The sequence below is a fragment of the Xyrauchen texanus genome, chromosome 27, assembly GCF_025860055.1.
Source record: "Xyrauchen texanus isolate HMW12.3.18 chromosome 27, RBS_HiC_50CHRs, whole genome shotgun sequence".
Lineage (NCBI taxonomy): Eukaryota > Metazoa > Chordata > Actinopteri > Cypriniformes > Catostomidae > Xyrauchen > Xyrauchen texanus.
Genome location: NC_068302.1, coordinates 42,358,439 through 42,384,291, shown reverse-complemented (window position 1 = coordinate 42,384,291; position 25,853 = coordinate 42,358,439). Strand labels below are relative to the sequence as shown.

Below are 25,853 nucleotides of genomic sequence, written 5' to 3'. Positions count from 1 at the left end.
GTGTTGGTTCACCCCATGTCAAATGATGACATTGTGATAAACGTAATACAGATTAACGAAGCAGTCACTCTCTGCAGAGAGTGTGCATAACTGTGCCAGTTTATCCTGAAATTCTGGATTGTTTATACTTCCTTGAAATAAAAAAAAACATCGTCTATAGTCTGAAGAACAATTCTGTTCTTGTAAACCATCCTGTTGTTGTATCTATTATTTCCTTATTTATGATTACATTTCTTGATGAAATAGATGGATTTCATACTGCTGACCAGTACCAGTACTTCAGAATTAACTGCAGATATTGGAAACTTTTTGACATAATCTATCCAGATTCCATAAGTATAATACATTTATATTTATAACCCTGAAAACAAAGAGTAACAGCCCAATGCATTGTGAGCTGTGGTCCAATAATCTGCTTTCTGGGGATACGGGGAACACAACAAAATCGTGGTGAGTTTTGGTCACTTACTGTCGTGTGTCCGGTCTAATTTCAGCTAGTGACATTTGGGCCAATCTTGGACCGTAATTCTATGTGGTATGTTGGCCAAACTCACTGCAGACATGTTCCCAAATTCGTCCCCAAAGTTATTTTGCTATCTGGGTCTATATATGTGAAGATGCCCCCTATCCTGCTTTGCTTAATATCTTTTTCAGTTGCATTACACTTACACACAGGGCTGGACTGGGAAGAGAAATCGGCCCGGGATTTTACATAATAACTGACCCAAAAAGTTGTTGGAGGTGGGGCACTTTTTGCTGTCTTTTTCTGCATATTGCGGCACCGTTTTGTGGTCCGTTCGGGCTGGTAGGAGAAACTTTTGATCCTTTTTCATTTAATTTCATGCTCAAGTAGCTGCTGTACCCAAAAGTTTAACAAAAGAGCGGTTTCCTTATTCCCTGGGTCACATAACTGGTGTGTACGGCCATTATTACGATCACCGTCCACCATTCCTTTTTGGCAGGTTCAGCGTCCCGGCGGCGGTTTCCCTGACCCTGCGCACCAAGCTGTGGCATAAACACGCTCAACCACGGACGGTTTCGACGGATCGTGGGGGCGAAACACTTCCTCCCACTCCTCGACCGATCCGCTGGTGAGTATCAGGAGTCAGGTAAGTACTTCGATGTCTCTCGACTCAACACGGCCACAGGGCCCAAGCCCCATCAATGTGGCCTCTCTGGGTGGTGGATGACGTGGTAGGTGACTTAGTCCTTGTGGTAGGAGTCGTAGTAGTTATTGTAGGTGATGTAATTGTTGTGGTAGGTAATGTGGTAGTATTTAGTGTTGTCATTTTGGTCAGCAAAGGAATATTCGTGCTATACTGAGCTATTAATTGAAAGAAAAGGAAGTTTAATTAGTTGTTAGAGGATTTTTGTTTGTAAAGATTATTTATAGTGCAGCGAGTCATTACGGCAAGACAAGTTTCTAAAATGCAGATCTATAGGTGTTTTCAACCACCCGAGATGGTGAAATTGTAATAGAATTAAATAAGTTGGCTCATACAAAAATATATGACTTTTTTTAGAAAAAAAATGATGATGTTAGTAAATTTGAACCTAAACCAAACCATGTTAATAGGAAAATAACATTTGTGTGCCAAGAGGTTTGGCAAGAGAAGAGGGAAGTGTATTACAGATTACTGGCATACTGTACACCAGTCATTTGTATGACATAAATATGGATTAAGAACCACATTTGTTGGCAGACATTTCCCTTATTAAAATAAAGTGTTTGAAACAGGAGGCTAGCTAAAATTATATGTCTGTATTATACTGACTTTAAATTTTGTTTGTTGATTGTTTGGTCTCTATGGGAATAATAAACGTACCTTTATCCTATGAGGCAAGTCATCTGATATCTTGTGATTTATTTTGTGCAAATTATTAGGAGTTGTCATGAGACCATGTTGGATGTAATCGTTCTTTGGAAAAGAATCACCCAATGGTACCCTCCAGAATCACTCAAAGTGACTATTTTCAAAGTGAATTGATGATAAAATCATTTGTTATAATTCTCTGTAACAAGATCTTGAGGTTCAGGGAATGAGGAAGCGGGAAACTGTGATTCCCGCAAAGGAATGTCTTTTTATTCAACACAAAACCTGTTCACTTCAAAGCGTAATGGTACAGCGTCACGCCTATGTAGGTCCATACAATGCAAGTCAACAGGGTTAAAAAATGTGAAGCTCCAAAAAGCACATAAAGGCAACATAAAAGTAATCCGTTCAACTCTAATGGTTTAATCCATGTCTTCTGAAGTGATATGATAGGTGTGGATGAGAAGCATATCAATATTGAAATCCTTTTTTTACTATAAATCTCCAATTTCACTTTCATTTCTTTCTCATTTTTGAAAGTGATTGTTCAGCCAAAAGTGACAATTATCTCATTATTTACTCACCCACATGCTATCCCAGATGTGTTTGACTTTTTTCTTTTACAGAACACAAATTAAGATTTTTAGAAGAATATTTCAGCTCTTTAGGTCCATACAATGCAAGTGAATGGTGACCAGAACTTTGAAGCTATAAGATAGATATGGGTGAGAAACAGATCCAAATATGTGCTTTTTTACCCTTTCACTTTCACATCTGAAAGTGAAAGTGGAAATGTAGGGTAAATTAAACCACTGGAGTCATATAGATTACTTTTATGTTATTTTTATAGCTACAAATGTCTGATCACCATTCACTTGCATTGTACCTATCAAATCATTTCTGAAGGTATGGATTACTTTTGTGTTGTTTTTATCTGCTTTTTGGACCTCCGGATTTCTGGCCACCATTCACATGCATTGTATGGACCTATTCTAAAAAGCAATAAAACAAATTTGTTTTTAAATGTGAAATTATTAAAATGATTAAAAAAGAAAAAGGAATACTAAATTATTCAAAAGTCGATTTAAACAGTTAACACGGTTCAACAGATGTGTTTTCAGTCTGGAGTTAAATGTGGCTACTGTTGGGGCACACTGACCTCTTCTGGAAGCTGGTGCCAGCTGCGGGTGGCATAATAGCTAAATGCTGTCTCACCTTGTTTTGAGTGAACCCTCTGTATGTCTAACTGACTTGATCCTAATGATCTGAGAGGTCTGTTAGGTTTATATTTAACAAGAATATCTGAAATGTATTTAGGTCCCAGACCACTGAGTGATTTATAAACGAGTAATAGTACTGTTTATAATATAATAGTTTATAATGTAACTGGAAGCCAGTGCAAAGACATGAGGACTGGAATAATATGCTCAGATCTTATAGTTCTGGTGAGAATACTGACAGTGGCATTCTGTATGAGCAGCAGGTGTCTAATGGTCTTTTTTGGGAAGGTCGTGAGGAGTCCATTGCAATAGTCCACCCTACTGGTGATGAACACGTTTCTCTAAGTCTTGACTGGGTACAAAAAATCGAATTGATGATAGTTGGCTCATTTAGCCATTGCATTGACTCCAAAATGACACCAAGATTCCTTACTTCATTTTATGTCTTTGGACCCCTGGAGTCAAGGTATGTTTTCACCTTAGGAATTTCACCTTTGTTGCCAAATACAATGACCTCCATCTTGTTGTTGTTTAACTGAAGGAAGTTTCGGCACATCCAAATGTTAATTTCATCAATGCACTGGCACAGAGAGTCTATGAGGCTGTAGTCATTTGGCGATAGGGTTAGGTAAATCTGGGTGTCGTTTCCATCGCTATGGTACACAGTGTGGCCAGACGCAAGCCTCTCCTCAGTGCAAGACACATAAAAAAGCACCTAAAGGACTCTCAGAATGTGAGAAACAAAATTCTCTGGTCTGATGAAACTAAGATTGAACAGTTTGGCCTCAATTCCAAGCGTCATGTCTGGAGGAAACCAGGCACCACTCATCACCTGCGCAATACCATCCCTACCGTGAAGCATGGTGGTGGTAGCATCATGCTGTTGGGGTGTTTTTCAGCGACAAGGACTTGGGGACTGGTCAGGGTTGAAGGAAAAATGGACGCAGCAAAATACAGAGATATCCTTAATGTAAACCTGGTCCAGAGCGCTCAGGACCACAGACTGGCCCGAAGGTTCACCTTCCAACCGGACAATGACCCGATGCACACAGCCAAGACAACGCAAGAGTTGCTTAGGGACAACTCTGTGAATGTCCTTGAGTGGCTCAGCCAGAGCCCAGACTTGAACCCAATCGAAAACCTCTGGAGAGACCTGAAAATGGCCGTCCACCGACACGACAGTCCCCATCCATCCAGACAGCGCTCAAGAGGATCTGCAGAGAAGAATGGCAGAAAATCCCCAAATCCAGGTATGCAAAGCTGGTCGCATCATACCCAAAAAGGCTGTAATCGCTGCCAAAGGTGCTTCAACTAAGGACTGAGGTAAGGCTCTGAATACTTAGGCCAAAGTTATAAAAAATCTGTTTTTTTTCTTTGTCATTATGGGGTATGGAGTGTACATTGATGTGGAAAAACGAAAGGGTCTGAATACTTTCTGAACGCACTGTATATCTGTAAAGTGATGGTACATGTTAAGGTATGTGATAATGTGTTTTGCTGTGATGAGTATTCTCATGTATTCAAACGCTGTTCCTCTGAAACGTTTGATAACACTTCTTCTTTCTGTGGTCAGATGCTTCACTGACTCTAAATATCATCATACTGTACGAGAGGGACAACAGACAGAATGAATAAGCGCAAACGAGCGGGTACAAGGTTTCTCTCTTATTAACAGGGATAATCGGCTCCTGCCAAATCATCAGTCTGCTATGCAAATACACACATGCACAAACACCCTCAGCACGCTACTTACCAGCCTCGCATACAAAGTTCTAGGAGATTTGCATCCAAACCTCACAGCAGAGCGAGCTTCCTGATGAACTAAACACCACATGCATCATGGTAATGTACTGTATTATTTAATGCATTTAAGTCTATTTACAGTAGAGTCTGTTAAATATGTTAAACATTAAGGAATCCAAACAAAGATTGTTGTCAGGCATGTGGAGTGTTATTGACATGACATGGAAACTCAAGTACTATATAAATATGTGCTTTGAGATGGTTTAGGATGTCGGATTATTTTGGGAGGCAACATATTTATCCCGTAACAAGATATAACCTGGCTAATCTGGAAGTTACGTGAGATTTAATTGTCAAATATGCATGTTTATATCTGTCAGAGTAGTTGAGAATGTACGTCAAAAGCTTGTTGATTTACTTTGAACTCTCCATTAGCATAGAATAAATAGTTGCATTGTTCTGTCTTTTGCAACAGAAGCTTCAATCTGATAAACGCCGGAAGCTTCCCTTTATCTAGCCATTCGAGTTATGACACAATTATGTTCGGTTCAGTCAAAACAAGTTTGCTTCTTTTGTTTTGTTTTGTTCTCAAAACGACACTTAAAGGTCAAGTGTGCCATTTTTTAAATAATAAAATACTTCCTCATATCCCAGATGACTATGCACAGTCAACTAAATCGTAGGTTAATTTCCCCCAAAAGTGTAAAGTGTGACTCAAAATATTGCTCTCACATTTACTCAACCAATAACATGAGTTTGAAACAGGACTATCTTTTTGCCGACCCATGAGCGACGGGGCGAGTGTTTCGGAAACCTGTTTGAGCGGCATTATTTTCACAGTTCTGTTTAAAGGCACTAGTGGCACAGAAATGACACAGTTCACTTTTAATCTCCAAAAAGTATAGATATTAATGCCCTTACATCACACAATAACCCCAAAACACAACATAGCTTTTCATAATTAAACAGAATTGCCTGGAGCTTTTTCTGTGAGTCGTGTGATATTTAAAGGCTTTGCATGTGCGTGGTCACAGAACAGAGCAGATGTGTTTATAAATGACTTCATTGATGTCAAAGACACATTCAACTGTTTGAAAAAGGCCACTATGTGTGTCTAACCAAGATAAGCTGTCATGGTCCTGTTGTTTTGAACAAAGTCTAATTAAATGTGTTAGGGGTAATGTAAATCTCTAAATCTGAGGCCATGGTTCTCAGCAGGAAACCGATGGAGTGCGTACTCCAGGTAGGGAAGGAGGTTTTGCCCCAAGTGAAGGAGTTCAAGTACCTCGGGGTCTTGTTCACGAGTGAGGGGACAATGGAGCGGGAGGTTGGCCGGAGAATCGGGGCAGCGGGGGCGGTATTGCACTCGCTCTATCGCACCATTGTCACGAAAAGAGAGCTGGAAGGCAAAGCTCTCGATCCACCGGTCAATTTTTGTTCCTACCCTCACCTATGGTCATGAAGGCTGGGTCATGACCGAAAGAACTAGGTCGCGAGTACAAGCGGCCGAAATGGGTTTCCTCAGAAGGGTGGCGGGCTTCTCCCTTAGAGATAGGGTGAGGAGCTCATTCATCCGCGAGGAGCGAAAGGAGTCAGTTGAGGTGGTTTGGGCATCTGGTAAGGATGCCCCCTGGCCGCCTCCCTAGGGAAGTGTTTCAGGCACGTCCAGCTGGGAGGAGGCCTTGGGGAAGACCCAGGATTAGGTGGAGAGATTACATCTCCACACTGGCCAGGGACGCCTCGGGGTCCCCCAGTCAGAGCTGGTTAATGTGGCTCGGGATAGGGAAGTTTGGGGCCCCCTGCTGGAGCAGCTGCCCCCGCGACCCGACTTCGGATAAGCGGTTGAAGATGGATGGATGGATGGATGGATGGATGGATGGATGGATGGATGGAGGGTAATGTACAGTCAGCCGGTCGTCATCGTAAAAAAAAACTCTAAATAACACCATACAAGACTAGCTGGGTCTTTTATCAACCTGAAAGAGTTTATTTTACAATAATGACCAGCGGATTGTTCTGCAGTACTTATTACACTTATTAAATGTACGTACACAAAACACTGATTTGAGTATATTGGATTATATGGATTAATATGAGAGAGATGAAACTAGAATAGCAGTGATGTAGGAAAGCACTTGTCTGGGACAACAGATAATTACACAGTATAATATTGAAATATTTGGAAACATAATGCAGCACAATCAAGTATTCCAGAGAGTCATAGAATCAGATGTAGTCAAACGTTCCATCCCTCCTCTCCAAGTTTACTTTTTCCGGGACTCTATATATTTGCATAATCTTTAACTCCCTGTTCAAGGGTAAGTCGATCAATGTTGTCCTTGTTAGACTTGGTTGTCAATGTACTCCTCCTATTTCAGTGGGCTTGAGGATTAACATGGTCTTTTGCGCAGAGGCATGCAGCCTTGGTGGCATTTTTGACTCATTTAAAATTTGATAAATAAATAAAGGCTGTGGCAAATAAAGGTGATTTGACTTTTTTTTTTTTTTTGTCCTTTTCTGTCTTTAAAAGATCTGGAGATTGTAATCCATGCTTTTATCTCTTCTAGACTTGATTATTGTAATGCACTGTATTTAGGTGTATCTCAAGCATCACTAGCTCGTCTTCAGACTTTGCAAAATGCAGCAGCAAGGCTCCAGACTGGAACTAGGAAATATGACTGGTCCGGTCCTGGCTTCTATGAACTGGTTACCTGTCTCATACAGGATTCAGGTTAAGGTTTTATTGTTGGTATATAAGGGCCTCCATGGGCTGGCGCCACTTTATGTTATATATTTAAGATCGTCTCAGAGTGTACTGCTGTGTGTTCCCAGGACTTGTCTTTAAACTATGGGCGATTGTTCTTTTTCTGTCATGGGCCCTCGCTTGTGGAATGCTTTGACACTATTAATTAGGTCTTGTCCAACCTTAGATCTTTTTAAGTCTAATCTAAAGACCCACCTGTTCTCCCTTGCTTATGAGTCATTGTAACATATTGTGCAGTATCATCTTATGGTGTTATTTTATTGTATTTATACTATTTTGTACATGTTGGTCAGTTTTGTACAGCACTTTGGTCAACATTTGTTGTTTTTAAGTGTGCTATAGAAATAAACTTTGATTGATTGATTGATTGATTGATTGATTGGTTGATTTAATCTCAAACATTATAGACAGCAATATAAACCACACCCACACTCTTTTTGTGACTAGAGAGACAAACTAACCCCCTAAAACTGGTTCCCAATGAAATGATCTCTGACAACAAATGCAATGAGTTTGCATAATTTTTCATGAAGAAGATCAATGATATTAGAATAGTGATCAGCTCGTCCTCATGTTGCACTGAGGTCAGACACAAAGATGTTCATGAGTCTTTTATCTGGAGTCAAGTCTCAAGTCTTTCACCTGGAGTCCGAGTCAAGTCTCGAGTCTTTCACATGGAGTTCGAGTCAAGTCTAGAGTCTTTCACCTGAAGTCCGAGTCAAGTCTCGAGTCTTTCACCTGAAGTCCGAGTCAAATCTCGAGTCTTTCACCTGGAGTCCGAGTCAAGTCTTGAGTGAGTCTTTCACCTGGAGTCCGAGTCAAGTCTTGAGTCTTTCACCTAGAGTCCGAGTCAAATCTTGAGTCTTTCACCTGGAGTCCGAGTCAAATCTTGAGTCTTTCATCTAGAGTCCGAGTCAAATCTTGAGTCTTTCACCTGGAGTCCGAGTCAAGTCTTGAGTCTTTCACCTGGAGTCCGAGTCAAATCTTGAGTCTTTCACCTGGAGTCCGAGTCAAATCTTGAGTCTTTCATCTAGAGTCCGAGTCAAATCTTGAGTCTTTCACCTGGAGTCCGAGTCAGGTCTTGAGTCTTTCACCTGAAGTTCGAGTCAAGTCTTGAGTCTTTCACCTGGAGTCTGAGTCAAGTCTCGAGTCTTTCACCTGAAGTTCGAGTCAAGTCTTGAGTCTTTCACCTGGAGTCTGAGTCAAGTCTCGAGTCTTTCACCTGAAGTTCGAGTCAAGTCTTGAGTCTTTCACCTGGAGTCTGAGTCAAGTCTTGAGTCTTTCACCTGAAGTCCGAGTCAAGTCTTGAGTCTTTCACCTGGAGTCCGAGTCAAGTCTTAAGTCTTTCACCTGAAGTTCGAGTCAAGTCTTGAGTCTTTCACCTGGAGTCTGAGTCAAGTCTCGAGTCTTTCACCTGAAGTCCGAGTCAAATCTCGAGTCTTTCACCTGGAGTCCGAGTCAAGTCTTGAGTCTTTCACCTGGAGTCCGAGTCAAGTCTTGAGTCTTTCACCTGGAGTCCGAGTCAAATCTTGAGTCTTTCATCTAGAGTCCGAGTCAAATCTAGAGTCTTTCATCTAGAGTCCGAGTCAAGTCTTGAGTCTTTCACCTGAAGTCCGAGTCAAATCTTGAGTCTTTCATCTAGAGTCCGAGTCAAATCTCGAGTCTTTCATCTAGACTCCGAGTCAAGTCTTGAGTCTTTCACCTGGAGTCCGAGTCAAATCTCGAGTCTTTCATCTAGATTTCATCAAATGTTTCATATTATATATATATATAATATTATTTGTAAAAAATACTCTACAAAACATTTTTAAATGTATGATCTTTCAAAAATCTGGGATACTACCTGAACTTGTAAAATGTATTTTATATATTTTATTTTATGATTTCATGTTATTACATTTTTTATGTAATAAAGGTACCACAGTTTTTCTCACAGTCAGTTCAACAAGGCTTCGAACGTGCACACAAGCAATGCAATATGACATATGCAATGTAATGTAATGCGATATCATTAGGTAGGACTGGGCGATTTGCAAACCTCAGAAATTAGTCACTATGTCTGATTTTGATGAACTGATGGCAAAACCCTGCAAGAAACAGTACAGCATCTTAAAACGTCAATCTGCTGTCTTGACACACTCCCCACTCAGAGCACAGAGTTCATAAAGATACTTACTGATATTTGGCTTAATACTGATTCAGGCAAAATATCAGTGCAGGTATCACTTGATCTCAAAGCAGCCTTTGACACTGTTGACCACAGTATTCTCAGGGACAGACTGCAGAACTGGTTTGGGCTCTCCGGGACGGTCCTCAGCTGGTTCAGGTCCTATCAAGAAGGGAGGGGTTACTATGTGAACATTGGCAACTATGAATCTGAGTGGACATCCAAGGGATCAATTCTTGCACTCCTGTTCAACCTGTATCTGCTCTAGGCCAAATTATGAAAAAGAACCAAATTGTGTACCATGGCTATGCAGATGACACCCAGATTTACCTAGCCCTATCGCCAAATGACTACAGCAATATAGACTCTCTGTGCCAGTGCATTGATGAAATTAACAAGGTGAACACATACCTTGACTCCAGGGGTCCAAAGGCAAAACATTAAGTGAGGAATCTTGGTGTCATTTTGGAGTCAGACCTTAGTTTCAGAAGTCACATCAAAGCAATGGCTAAATGAGCCAGCAATCATCAATTCGATGTTTTGTACCCAGTCAAGACAGATTTTTATTCTTTTAAATCAAATATAAATGATATATATATATTGATTAACGCACAAAAAGAAAAGTACAGAACTTATTGTAATGAAACAAAACAAAAACAAAGCAAACTACAATGTTATTTGGCCCTAAACAGAGATTACACGACAGTCAGTCAGAGACCATAATCTGAGGAAACACATGACGAGGTACAGACTGAGCGACCACAGCCTGATGATAGAGAAGGGTAGATACAGACAGAGCTGATGCCCAGAGAGGGCAGGTTATGCCCGTACTGTAACCAAGGACAAAGAGAAACAGAGCTGCACTTCTTAACCACCTGCCCCAATTACAATGACATTCCAAAACACTTCTTTCCCAAATTTGAAATGATTTGTCCCAACTTCAAAAAGAATGATGCACAAGCTCAATATTTACTTGGTGAACAAAGAGACAAAATACATCAATTCCTGCCACAAAAAGAGGGAAGAGTCGACCAAACAGTGATGCGCCCATTTACACACACACACACACACACACACACACACACACACACACACACACACACACACACACACACACACACACACACACAAACAAACACACACACACATACACACACACACACACAAATACACTCACACACAAAAACACACACACACACACACACAAACACACACACACAAACAAACACACGCACACACATACACACAAATACACTCACACACAAAAACACACACTCACAAACACACACACACACAAACAAACACACGCACACACATACACACACACACACACAAACACACGCACACACATACACACAAATACACTCACACACAAAAACACACACACAAACAAACACACACATACACACACACACAAATACACTCACACAAAAAAAACACACACACAAACACACATACACACACACAAACACACACACGCGCGCGCGTGCACACACACACATACTCACACACAAACACACACACTCTCTCACACAAACATACTCACACACACACGCACACACTCTCACACACACTCACACACGCACACACACACACACAAACATACACAAACACACACACACACAAACACAGACACATGCACACTTACACACGCATAAACACACAAACACACACACGCATATTGTATACTGTATTGAACAATTCTGGAAAAATAAAGTGTGAGTGTGTGTGTTTGTGTGTGTGTGTGAGTGAGTGTATGAGAGAGAGAGTGTGTGTGTGTTTGTGTGTGTGTGTGAGAGAGAGAATGTGTGTGTTTGTGTGTGTGTGTGTGTTTTCTCATCACATGATTGTGTTTCTGTATCTCTAGAGTTTCTTTGGGAAGCTGAAACCATCTATACTGTAAGTACTGAAGCTTTTGTATTTCCTCCTCATATAAATATTCCTTTTTCTCTCGTTGCTGTGTAATTGACCACTAATTTCTCTTTCCTGGTACAGACAGAGCACCCCACCCGCCCCACCCAGGAGATCAGGTGCTGTATAACTTTACTCATTCACTTAATGAGTGACCTCTGGTGCTTTTTTCTAGTTCCAGTTGTTTATATTTCACTAAAATTAATAAGGCACCGTGTAGCAGATGCTTTCAGTATAAGGAAGAGTGAAATATTATATTGATTTACATGTTTTATATTCTTTATGATTACTAGTTTTGTGTGATGTGATTCCAACTGTGTTAAACATATTAGATAACAGTTCTGAATACGGCTGGCCAGAAGAGGAATTTGTAAGTATTTTGCACAAAGCCATCTCCACACACACACACACACACACACACACACACACACACACACACACTCACTCACTCACTCACTCACAATCACTCACTCACACACACACACTCACTCAAACACACACACACAATCACTCACTCACACACACACTCACAATCGCTCACACTCACTCACTCACTCACACACACACACTCACTCACTCAAACACACTCACTCACACACACACAAACACACTCACTCACTCACACTCACAATCGCTCACACTCACTCACTCACTCACACACACACACTCACTCACTCAAACACACTCACTCACACACACACAAACACACTCACACACACACTAACTCACTCACACACACACTCACTCATTCACTCACACACACTCACTCACACACACACACACACTCACTCATTCACACACACTCACTCACACACACACACTCACTCACACACACTCAGACACACACACACACACTCACTCACACACTAACTCACTAACACACACACACATACACACACTAACTCACTAACACACACACATTCACTCACTCACACACACACTCAATCTCTCACACACAAACACATACACACACACACACACACACACACACACACACACTCACTAACACACACACTCAATCTCTCTCACACACACACACTCACACACACACAGGTTAAATAGTGTGGGAACAGGATTGTTAATCTTACTTCCTGTTATGTGTCACCAGGGCATTTCATGTATCACTTCCCTTCAGATGTGTAAATAACTGTTAATCTTCGTAAAATACTTTCATGACATCATCACACTGATGGATCTGCTGTTAATTCTTCATGATTGCTGTGATGTCACATTCTCCTTCTGTAAACCTAGCCAACATTTGGCGATGTGTAGATCTGTTATCCCCAAATTATCTTGATGGTTTCATGTACTTTCTGTGTGTCTGTAGGATGATGAAGATACATATGAAGCCCCACCATGTGAACGTCCCACCATTAAGGTGCAACCTCACCAAGTTGAGGAAAACGTTTACCTGGGTAATGATGTCTGTCTGTCTGTCTTTCAATCAATCAATCAATTACGTGTCTGTGGTGACATTTTTACAAAATGTAACAATGCATCCATTCTGTGATGAAATGTCCACTGTGTGGCATTAAAAGGGAGTAAAATTTTCTTCCAAACATAACCACGTCAATTTGTGGTGCTTCTATGACACTTCGGGTTCACGTGTCGACTGTAGTTGGTGATGCAAATGTTAAAATGAGTCATGCGCAAAACTAAAAGTGTTTAGATGACATTGTGTGAGGAACAGAGTGAAAAGTAAGTGTTTATGAACTGATAATCTGCCGTTTTACTCATGATTTGTGTGAAAATGAATAAAATTAATGGTAACACTTTACAATTCGGGTGCATTAATAAGCATTAATTCATGATTAACTAATGCCCAGATAATAATGAGTTAATGTATGACTCGTGATTAACTAATGCACAGATAATAATGAGTTAATGTGTAAATCATGATTGACTAATGCACAGATAATAATGAGTTAATGTATGACTCATGATTAAATAATGCACAGATAATAATGAGTTAATGTATGACTCATGATTAACTAATGCACAGATAATAATGAGTTAATGTGTAAATCATGATTAACTAATGCACAGATAATAATGAGTTAATGTGTAAATCATGATTGACTAATGCACAGATAATAATGAGTTAATGTATGACTCATGATTAAATAATGCACAGATAATAATGAGTTAATGTGTAAATCATGATTGACTAATGCACAGATAATAATGAGTTAATGTGTAACTCATGATTAACTAATGCACAGATAATAATGAGTTAATGTACGACTCATGATTAACTAATGCACAGATAATAATGAGTTAATGTATGACTCATGATTAACTAATGCACAGATAATAATGAGTTAATGTGTAAATCATGATTGACTAATGCACAGATAATAATGAGTTAATGTATGACTCATGATTAAATAATGCACAGATAATAATGAGTTAATGTATAACTCATGATTAACTAATGCACAGATAATAATGAGTTAATGTATGACTCATGATTAACTAATGCACAGATAATAATGAGTTAATGTATGACTCATGATTAACTAATGCACAGATAATAATGAGTTAATGTACGACTCATGATTAACTAATGCACAGATAATATTGAGTTAATGTGTAAATCATGATTAACTAATGCACAGATAATAATGAGTTAATGTGTAAATCATGATTGACTAATGCACAGATAATAATGAGTTAATGTATGACTCATGATTAACTAATGCACAGATAATATTGAGTTAATGTATGACTCATGATTAACTAATGCACAGATAATAATGAGTTAATGTATGACTCGTGATTAACTAACGCACAGATAATATTGAGTTAATGTATGACTCATGATTAACTAATGCACAGATAATAATGAGTTAATGTATTACTCGTGATTAACTAATGCACAGATAATATTGAGTTAATGTATGACTCGTGATTAACTAAAGCACAGATAATATTGAGTTAATGTATTACTCGTGATTAACTAATGCACAGATAATAATGAGTTAATGTATGACTCATGATTAACTAATGCACAGATAATAATGAGTTAATGTATGACTCATGATTAACTAATGCACAGATAATAATGAGTTAATGTATGACTCATGATTAACTAATGCACAGATAATAATGAGTTAATGTATGACTCATGATTAACTAATGCACAGATAATAATGAGTTAATGTATAACTCATGATTAACTAATGCACAGATAATAATGAGTTAATGTATGACTCATGATTAACTAATGCACAGATAATAATGAGTTAATGTATAACTCATGATTAACTAATGCACAGATAATAATGAGTTAATGTATAACTCATGATTAACTAATGCACAGATAATATTGAGTTAATGTATGACTCATGATTAACTAATGCACAGATAATAATGAGTTAATGTATGACTCATGATTAACTAATGCACAGATAATAATGAGTTAATGTATAACTCATGATTAACTAATGCACAGATAATAATGAGTTAATGTATGACTCGTGATTAACTAATGCACAGATAATAATGAGTTAATGTATAACTCATGATTAACTAATGCACAGATAATAATGAGTTAATGTATAACTCATGATTAACTAATGCACAGATAATAATGAGTTAATGTACGACTCATGATTAACTAATGCACAGATAATATTGAGTTACTGTACGACTCATGATTAACTAATGCACAGATAATATTGAGTTAATGTATTACTCATGATTAAATAATGCACAGATAATAATGAGTTAATGTATGACTCATGATTAACTAATGCACAGATAATAATGAGTTAATGTATGACTCGTGATTAACTAATGCACAGATAATATTGAGTTAATGTATGACTCGTGATTAACTAATGCACAGATAATAATGAGTTAATGTATGACTCATGATTAACTAATGCACAGATAATATTGAGTTAATGTATAACTCATGATTAACTAATGCACAGATAATAATGAGTTAATGTATGACTCGTGATTAACTAATGCACAGATAATAATGAGTTAATGTATGACTCGTGATTAACTAATGCACAGATAATATTGAGTTAATGTATTACTCATGATTAAATAATGCACAGATAATATTGAGTTAATGTATGACTCATGATTAACTAATGCACAGATAATAATGAGTTAATGTATGACTCGTGATTAACTAAAGCACAGATAATAATGAGTTAATGTATGACTCATGATTAACTAATGCACAGATAATAATGAGTTAATGTATGACTCATGATTAACTAATGCACAGATAATAATGAGTTAATGTATAACTCATGATTAACTAATGCACAGATAATAATGAGTTAATGTATAACTCATGATTAACTAATGCACAGATAATATTGAGTTAATGTATGACTCATGATTAACTAATGCACAGATAATAATGAGTTAATGTATGACTCATGATTAACTAATGCACAGATAATAATGAGTTAATGTATAACTCATGATTAACTAATGCACAGATAATAATGAGTTAATGTATAACTCATGATTAACTAATGCACAGATAATATTGAGTTAATGTATGACTCATGATTAACTAATGCACAGATAATATTGAGTTAATGTATGACTCGTGATTAACTAATGCACAGATAATAATGAGTTAATGTATAACTCATGATTAACTAATGCACAGATAATAATGAGTTAATGTATGACTCGTGATTAACTAATGCACAGATAATAATGAGTTAATGTATAACTCATGATTAACTAATGCACAGATAATAATGAGTTAATGTATAACTCATGATTAACTAATGCACAGATAATAATGAGTTAATGTACGACTCATGATTAACTAATGCACAGATAATATTGAGTTACTGTATGACTCATGATTAACTAATGCACAGATAATATTGAGTTAATGTATTACTCGTGATTAAATAATGCACAGATAATAATGAGTTAATGTATGACTCCTGATTAACTAATGCACAGATAATAATGAGTTAATGTATGACTCGTGATTAACTAATGCACAGATAATATTGAGTTAATGTATGACTCGTGATTAACTAATGCACAGATAATAATGAGTTAATGTATGACTCATGATTAACTAATGCACAGATAATATTGAGTTAATGTATAACTCATGATTAACTAATGCACAGATAATAATGAGTTAATGTATGACTCGTGATTAACTAATGCACAGATAATAATGAGTTAATGTATGACTCGTGATTAACTAATGCACAGATAATATTGAGTTAATGTATTACTCATGATTAAATAATGCACAGATAATATTGAGTTAATGTATGACTCATGATTAACTAATGCACAGATAATATTGAGTTAATGTATGACTCATGATTAACTAATGCACAGATAATAATGAATTAATGTATGACTCATGATTAACTAATGCACAGATAATATTGAGTTAATGTATGACTCATGATTAACTAATGCACAGATAATAATGAGTTAATGTATGACTCGTGATTAACTAATGCACAGATAATATTGAGTTAATGTATGACTCGTGATTAACTAATGCACAGATAATAATGAGTTAATGTATGACTCATGATTAACTAATGCACAGATAATATTGAGTTAATGTATGACTCGTGATTAACTAATGCACAGATAATATTGAGTTAATGTATGACTCGTGATTAACTAATGCACAGATAATATTGAGTTAATGTATGACTCATGATTAACTAATGCACAGATAATATTGAGTTAATGTATTACTCATGATTAACTAATGCACAGATAATATTGAGTTAATGTATGACTCATGATTAACTAATGCACAGATAATAATGAGTTAATGTATGACTCATGATTAATGAGTAGTTAATCATGAGTTATACATTAACTCATTATCATTATTTGTAATATAGCTGTTACTTGTCTGAAACTTGTGTAGGTTACCCAGACAGAAACCCAAACCCTGTTATTCCCAAAAGACAAGCAGCACCACCACCACGACCAGCCAAGATCCCCCCAGTAGGCAAAAGCACGGTAACACATTTACCAAATACATCTTTACATTTAAATGATATCTGTCTTTTAGTCTTTACTATGAGATTTAACAGAAGAGGCATTGCTTTGTACCAGGATTCAATCTGCAATCAGTAATATTTTATACAGCAATGGTTTTTATTTGGGAGTCCTTGGTATCAACATTTTTTAAATGCTAGTGCCAACGTTAAACAGAGAGAATGAAAGTTAAATTCTGTCTTTCTGTCTTCTAGAAACCAGATCTGTCCAATGATGGCAAACGTGAGTATCTCTCTGATCTGTGTTCAGTCTGCCCCTGTCTGACTTTACACTCTCATATCCTCCTGCGCTGCTTAGTCTAAGAGTTGTGTTTACTTTTACAAGTTTTGCAGTCCACCTCTTAATTTGACTCAACTGAAACCTCTTGATGAACTCTTAAAACACTGAGAAACTCCAAGCACAAATAGATAAAACTACAACTTGTTCAAAATGCTTACAACCTTACGGCTATTTTAGCTCATATGCATTGGCTGCACTTCAAATAGAGGATACTTTTATTGATCTTAAAAGCGTTAAATGGCATATGACACCCTCTGGATATCAAAATTAGACAGGATCAAAACATCCACATATTTAAAATGCATTTAAAGATTTTCTTTTTATACAGTATGTTAGTGTGAATATAACATTTTTACGATTTTTTTTTTTTTTTTGTAACTTTTATGTATTTTACATAATGCATCATTTCGGATATGTGAAGCATTTTGAGCTGCACTTGAAATATCATACAATTTATTTTGATCATTATTATTATTGACATGCATATTAAATGTAATTCAAAGAATGTACAGTTTAGTCAATAAAGAACCTCTTTAACTTGATATTTTCTCAACATCTCTATCTCTCTGTGTCTAGCGCCTGAGATCATACGTAAAGATAAACCTGGTAAGAATGCGCCACCGAAGAAACCCGCGATGAGACCACCGCCGGTGCCTCAACATGATGAAGGTCATTTAAAAACTATATGCATCAAACTCTCAGTTTATATTATTAGATTTTAGTAGTTTATTTTTTTTGTCCTCTCCTTACTTCTAGATGTTTACTTGGATCCAAATGAAGGGCAGGTAAGCAAAACTGTTTAAGAAAGAGAAAATAAAAGAGTGTAAAACTTTACCATAAGGTTCATTTTGTTAATATTAGTAAATTCAACTCATTGGTGCATTTTTGGGGTGCCGCCCGCATTTCATTTGATTCCACTAGATGGCAGCAAACACTAGAAAATTAGTTTCCCCGTCTGTCGCTCACTTCGACGTTGTGTCTTTTCCCCCTGAATGAATAGGAGTTGGAAAAGAATGCCTTCCCTGATGCGTGTGATAGCTTTAAGATGGCCCGAGCCGCTAAGACTCTATGCGAGAAACATAGAGAGAGAAAAGGCGCGGCCTGCTCCCATGCTTGGCACGTCACCTTGTTCCCCCCTTCGGGGTTCCGGGAACCTAAAAGGTTTATGACGATATTATGGGGCGTTGGGGAAGGGTACGTGCAGTCTGACGCAGCCTGTCGCTTTGGCACGCAACTGCCTGCCCACACCTGCATCAGCAGCGCACGTACATGGTTCAGCACATGGCGTGATTGAATATGGACCCCTAGTGTCGCTTATTCAACAAAACGTCGAAGTAAACGACAGATGGGGAACATCTAGGTTGCTATTGTAACCTCCGTTTCCTGATAGAGGGAACGAGACGTTGTGTCCTCCTGGCCACGACGCTAAACCGAGCCACTGTTATGGCCGAACCTCATTCTCGGCTCCTCAGGGCAAAAACCTGAATGGACAGACGCATATTTTCCTACCTTTATACCCATATGTCCGGGGGCAGGACATGCAAATTCTGTCTGCCAATTTCTCATTGGTCTTTTCTCAAATTCTTGCTTCTTCGACACAAAGTCTCGTTCCCTCCATCAGAGAACTGAGGTTACAACAGTAACCTAGACATTTTTTCTCTTTCACATTCCATCACAATATACAGATCTGAAATGTAGGTGGCACTCTGGAGGAGTCAGTTGAGGTGGTTTGGGCATCTGGTAAGGATGCCCCCTGGGCATCGTGTTTCAGGCACGTCCAGCCGGGAGGAGGCCTCGGGGAAGACCCAGGATTAGGTGGAGTGATTACATCTCCACACTGGCCTGGGAACGCCTCGGGGTCCCCCAGTCAGAGCTGGTTAATGTGGCTCGGGATAGGGAAGTTTGGGGCCCCCTGCTGGAGCAGCTGCCCCCGCGACCCGACTTCGGATAAGCGGTTGAAGATGGATAATAATAATAATAAGATAAACTTTTTTCCGATTTAACGAGCATTTTTCAATTTTATGAGCAGTTTACGATGATTTTAATATGACTGTTTTTGTTTGTTTTTAATGTTAGGAGGATGACACGTATCTGGAACCTGTAGCAGGTTTGTGCTCCACACATATTATAGCTTGAAATGACCTTCTAAATTAAAGGTGACAAACATCACATTTGTCACTCAGATGTTAACACAGCTGTATTTTTGTGTTCAGATTGCCCTCCTGCCCCTCGAAGTCCTGCCCGTATGCCAGTCCTCGAGAAAAGAGGTCGAGACCCCCCACCTCCAATGTACGTGTGTTTGATGTGTGCATTTATTACAGACACACACTTGATTATGCAGATTATTATTTAATCATTTTTGTACTCCTGAAGAATGAAGCCACCTGTTCCTCGAGCCAAATCTGTAAGTAGTGTTAGCACACAGATGCACATTGTTATGGATTCAAATGAAGATGTTTTTAGCTGGAAAGGGCTGATTTGTTTGTGGGTTTCCTCAGAGTTCGTTTTTGAATGCTGACAGCTTGAACAAAGGTAATTCAGACAACATTATATCGATTGTTTCATCATTTCAAACATGTGAAATAAATGACACTTGCTTTGATATTTTGTTACCTAATGCAAAGACGTTCAGACCTTTTTAAGTGTGACTGAAGTGTGCAAATCTATTTTGGGGTTCCTTGTCTTGTAGTTTTACCAGCGGAGGTCAAACGCTCAACACTCTCTGGCCAGTTGCCTCCACTGGTACCTGCCAACAAACCAGTTCTACCCATCATCATGCCCAAAGAACCCAAACCCAGGTATATTTGAAATTCTGGAAATATCACCGAATTTACAAATGCTGTTTTTCAGGCCTTCTAATAAATAAGTGCATCAGATTATAAAATGTATCCCAACAAATGTAAATAAATCAGCTGTTGTCGCTGTGTGTATCGTACACAGTGTTGGGTAAATTGCTCTGTAACACAGTTAAAGGATGGGCAAGGAGGAGGCGAGAACCGGCTTGTCAACATAAATCATAATTTTAATGAAACTCAAAACCAAAACACACAAACATAAACACACACATGACGGACATGCCCGTAATTCTCTCTCTCTCGAACCATCGTCACCGGCCGCCTTTATCCCTCGCACGCCTCATTAGGCCGATTGGGGACCGGCCGCGCGATATTCCGACCCGGCCCCGCCCCCCTCCGCTTCACACTCCTCCTGGCGTTATCTCAGGCCGGGGTGCCACCGGCATGACGTACACCCGCCCTATCCCTGGGGGGTCCCGTGTGGTCATCCCCGCCTTCCTCGCCCTGGGAGGAGACAGGAGGGGAAGACAACAACAACAAAAAAAAAAAAAACAGGCGAGGGAAAAGGCCAACACGGTGCGACAGAGAGAGAGAGAGGAGAGAGAGAAAAAGCTCACTCACCGGTTCTCTGATGTACCGCCGCGTGGTCCTCGAACACTCCTCCACACTCAGGCGGACGGCAGCCGCTCCAACCCCGGGCGAACCGGAGTCAAACCTTCGACCCCCAGCGGGCAGAACACCCTCCGCTTTTCTGGCAGCAAATGGGGACACTCCTCCACCCCCGGCAGCGGCTCCCTCGCTCCAGGCGGTCGGGGTATCCAGTCCCCACTTGCCCCACGGACGACGGCCGTTCCCCACATCCGAGCAGTCGGGCTACTCCGTCACCCGGCAGATGGCAGCGGCGCTCCCCTGGGTGGACGGCAGTGTCGAGGACTCTGCGACGGGCATCCCTCCTCCTTCCCGGGTTTCGGCACTAGTGTAACACAGTTAAAGGATGGGCAAGGAGGAGGCGAGAACCGGCTTGTCAATATAAATGATTATTTAATTAAACTCAAACCAAAAACACAAACATAAACACACACATGACGGACATGCCCGTAATTCTCTCTCTCTCGAACCGGCGTCACCGGACGCCTTTATCCCTTGCGCGCCTGGGGACTGGGGGCGCGATATTCCGCCCCGGCCCCACCCCCCCTCCACTCCACATGCTCCAAACAGTAATCCCCTACAAATTACTTCTGTAAAACTGTAATCAGATTACTGACTTTACCAATTACTTCATCAAAAAGTAATCACATTACTAATTACTTTTAAGTAAATTTCTAAAAACACTTTTGATATAATTATTTGTTTCAGTTTTATTTCGTTTCGCCACTCAGCAAATTCAAATTCATTTTTGGTGAATTTAAATTCTATGCATTAATTTAAACCACGTAGGGCATTAAACAGGTCAAGTGTTCTAAATAGTGAGCACAAAATGCATTTAGTGAGGCGAGAGGACAAGGAAAAAACGATTTGTTTGCAAAGCCGATGCTGTGTATCACTGATTTATTGGTATTGAGGTGCATATTTTGACTCTTATTCAAACATAATGTAGTGCTGAATTTCACTTTCACATGGGTAGAAACATTTTTCAAACATTGCGAAAGAAGTTGAGTTTCTGGACGTTTGGTCATAGCACGAGTACGAACACTGAATGTCTGGTGAAATGTAATAGTGACAAGATTTTTCTACATGTATAACATTAAGTCACAGCATGACTTAACAGCATGTATCAACCACAAACACATTGAATGATGTTAAGTACGTTGTTGTTTTTTAGTCCTCCACTGCCTCCATCTGTGGACAGTTCAGGTGAGAAGATCATGTAATCTATATGGACCAGAATATCTACATCACTGCATCACTGCATCACTAATTTAAACATGTTCTTTAATCTTCCAGCGCCCTCTTTTGGAGTAAAGTCAGTCACACAAGCTTTTGTCCAGGTAACACTCCACTGCACACAGAATCAATTGAATGATGTCATAGATGATGTGCAGTTCTGTGTCACTGTACTCTAAAACTGATTGGCTGATGGTGTTTATAATGATCAGGAGGCGGGGCTACAGGACAGAGATTGGTTTGCTGGAATCTGTGATCGCAGGACTGCAGAGGAAACTGTGCTCAGGTGTAATAAGGTACACACAGCTGTCTGTAAAGCTTAGAGAGTGTATATAATAATAATAATAATAATAATAATAACATATAAAAAATATGTAAGATCAATATATATTATTTAGATGTATTATTGGTCATTTATTTATATATTTGTATAGAATTTAGGTTTATATATAATAATATAATAAATATAATTATTATATATAATAAATATTATTTTAGTTTTTTGTATTATTTTATAATATACTATAATTATTAATAATATTAATGATAATATATATATATATATATTTTTATTTATATATTTATGTATATATTACTTATAGTAAATTTTTGATTATACATTTTATTAAATAATAATAAAAATAATAACAATTAATGCAGACTTACCCTAACCAAAACTCTTCATTTAGATATAATAATAATAATAATAATAATAATAATAATTAATGTAGACTAACCCTAACTCAAAGTGTCACCTTATGACACGTCTGTATTTATAAATTAACATTTATTATTATTATATTATTAATTATTAATAGTAATACAATTATTATTATTATATAAATATATATGTGTTCATTATTTTTATATTTATATTGTTTATTACATATAATATAAATAATAAATAATAAAATATAAATTTATAATAAAAAATATATTTATTTAAATGTATTATTTATTCTACATAACAATAAATAATACTAATAATTAATCTAGGCTAACTCTAACCTTATAACCTTAGTGTGTATGCATATGTATGTATTATTATATATATATATATATATATATATATATATATATATAATTGATTTATTATTTATATTATATATTTGATAATACAGTATTAAATAATAATAATTAATGTAGACTAAACCTAACTCAAAATGTCACCTTATGACATATGTCTGTATTTATAAATTAATATTTATTATTAATATATTATTAATTTCTTTAATATCTGATAATATATTATTATTTATTAATAGTAATAAAATTTTTTGTAGAATTGTTATTCTACAAAAAAATATACATTATTTATATGTATTAGTTATTTTTATATTTATATTGTTTATTACATATAAACATATTGAATAAAATATAAATATATAATAAAATATAAATTTATATAAATGTATTATTTATACTACATAACAATAAATAATAAGGCTAGCTCTAACCTTATAACCTTAGTGTGTATGCATATGTATAATATTATATATAATTTATGTATTATTTATATTATATATTTGATAATATAGTATTAAATAATAATAATAATAATAATAATAATGTAGACTAACCCAAACTATAACTTTATAACATATGTGTGTGTGTTTAGAATATGATACATATTTATTATTTATATATATTGTATTAAATATGTGAAAATATACAGTATATTATTAAATAATAATAATAATAATAATGTAGACTAACCCAAACACATCGCATCTGAACAGGTAATAACTTTACATGTGATATAATTTCATCTTTGTGTCTGTTGACCCTGTCCTCACTCAGGACGGCACATTTCTGGTGAGGTGCAGTAATTCTCAGAGCGGCCGTCAGCCGTACACGCTGGTCGTGCTCTTCCATCAGAGTGTTTATAACATCCCTGTACGCTTCCTGGATGACTCACATCACTACGCGCTGGGCAAAGAGGGCAAGAAGTCAGAAGAGGTAAAGATCAGATCTGTGAACATGTATTCTGTGTAACTTACAGTATATTAACAAACACACACTGGCCATGTTCTGGAAACACTCCCCTCCTCACCACTGTTCTGTGCAAAAAACAATAGAAGATAAAAACAATGCTAGTGTACAGTGGCGGAGCTAGGGGGCGGAGCTAGGGGGCGGAGCTAGGGGTGGCCGTGGCCCCCATTGCCCACCCCACTCGCAATTGCTGTTTGGTTATATGTCACAGCAAAATGACACCATGAATGTAAATACTCAACATAAGGATAATATCTGGATCTCTGTCTCTCTTTTAGCTGTTTGTCAGTTTGCAGGAGATGATCTCACACCATATGAAGAACCCCATTTTACTGATCGACCGTAAGAGTCAAGACAAACACACCACCTATCTCTCACACCCCGTCCGACCCTAAAATACATCTCTCACATCAGTCTCTCCAGCCGATATATATGCTTCAAAAACACTCATTCACTGTTTAAATTATGTATTAGATTAGGTTTGTAATGTCTACAGAAGTGAATAGTTTGCCTTGTGTTATTATGTTTCATGTTATCTTCATTCGCTTTAGTCAAATCTGCATGACATCATTTTTATTGGATGACTTTTGGTCTTAGTGTGTGTTTGAATAAAGGAAAGACAGCTGTTACATGCGACTTACTGAGCAATGTTTTGCTTTTTAAATACTTGAATATTTTATTGTCCAAGGCAGGTTTTAATTAAAGTTTTTGATGTCAAGGACCACAAAATATGACGATCCCATTGCAAGGGACCCCTCTTCCAAAATATAACGCTATAGACTTTATACAGGTAATCGTTTACACTGTGTGAGAGTAAAATATTAAGCGTGATATTATTTCGACAGCATGTAATAAGGGCATAACAACAGTGTGTAGTAAGAGTTCAAATATACATGCAATATGCCTCGTGTTGTATTACTGTCATTATTATATTGAAGCAATTATATAAAAGAATAAAATGCAAATACTTGATGAGTCTTTGATTAATTAATACTATGTAAATATGTATTTATTAATGCATATGCACTTAATAGCTTAAGTTAAAAGTTACGAGCATTTTTCAATTCAATGAGCAGTTTATGATGATTTTAATATGACTGTTTTTGTTTGTTTTTAATGTTAGGAGGAGATATAGGCCTATAAAACTATAGTTATAGACATATTAATATTCCACTATCTGTTATAGCTACATAAACATGATATTTGTGTTTTGCATACAGTATATTGCGGTCGGATGCATGAACGAGTTTA

At 37.6% G+C, this 25,853-nt stretch overlaps 1 protein-coding gene across 1 annotated transcript; it reads left to right on the top strand.

Annotated features, from left to right (window-relative positions):
- The first annotated feature begins 4,663 nt into the window (after positions 1-4,663).
- Positions 4,664-25,556, top strand: LOC127621424 (B-cell linker protein-like). The gene is made up of 19 exons (XM_052095003.1): positions 4,664-4,876; positions 11,576-11,607; positions 11,704-11,738; positions 11,952-11,989; positions 12,947-13,034; positions 17,519-17,613; positions 17,847-17,874; positions 18,508-18,600; positions 18,688-18,716; positions 20,008-20,038; positions 20,145-20,220; positions 20,305-20,335; positions 20,430-20,463; positions 20,621-20,729; positions 22,549-22,580; positions 22,671-22,714; positions 22,823-22,906; positions 24,411-24,569; positions 24,881-25,556. Exons 1-19 carry the CDS (start codon positions 4,874-4,876, stop codon positions 24,995-24,997), a joined length of 1,158 nt encoding a protein of 385 aa, XP_051950963.1. The 5' UTR covers positions 4,664-4,873; the 3' UTR covers positions 24,998-25,556.
- Positions 25,557-25,853: the final 297 nt, after the last annotated feature.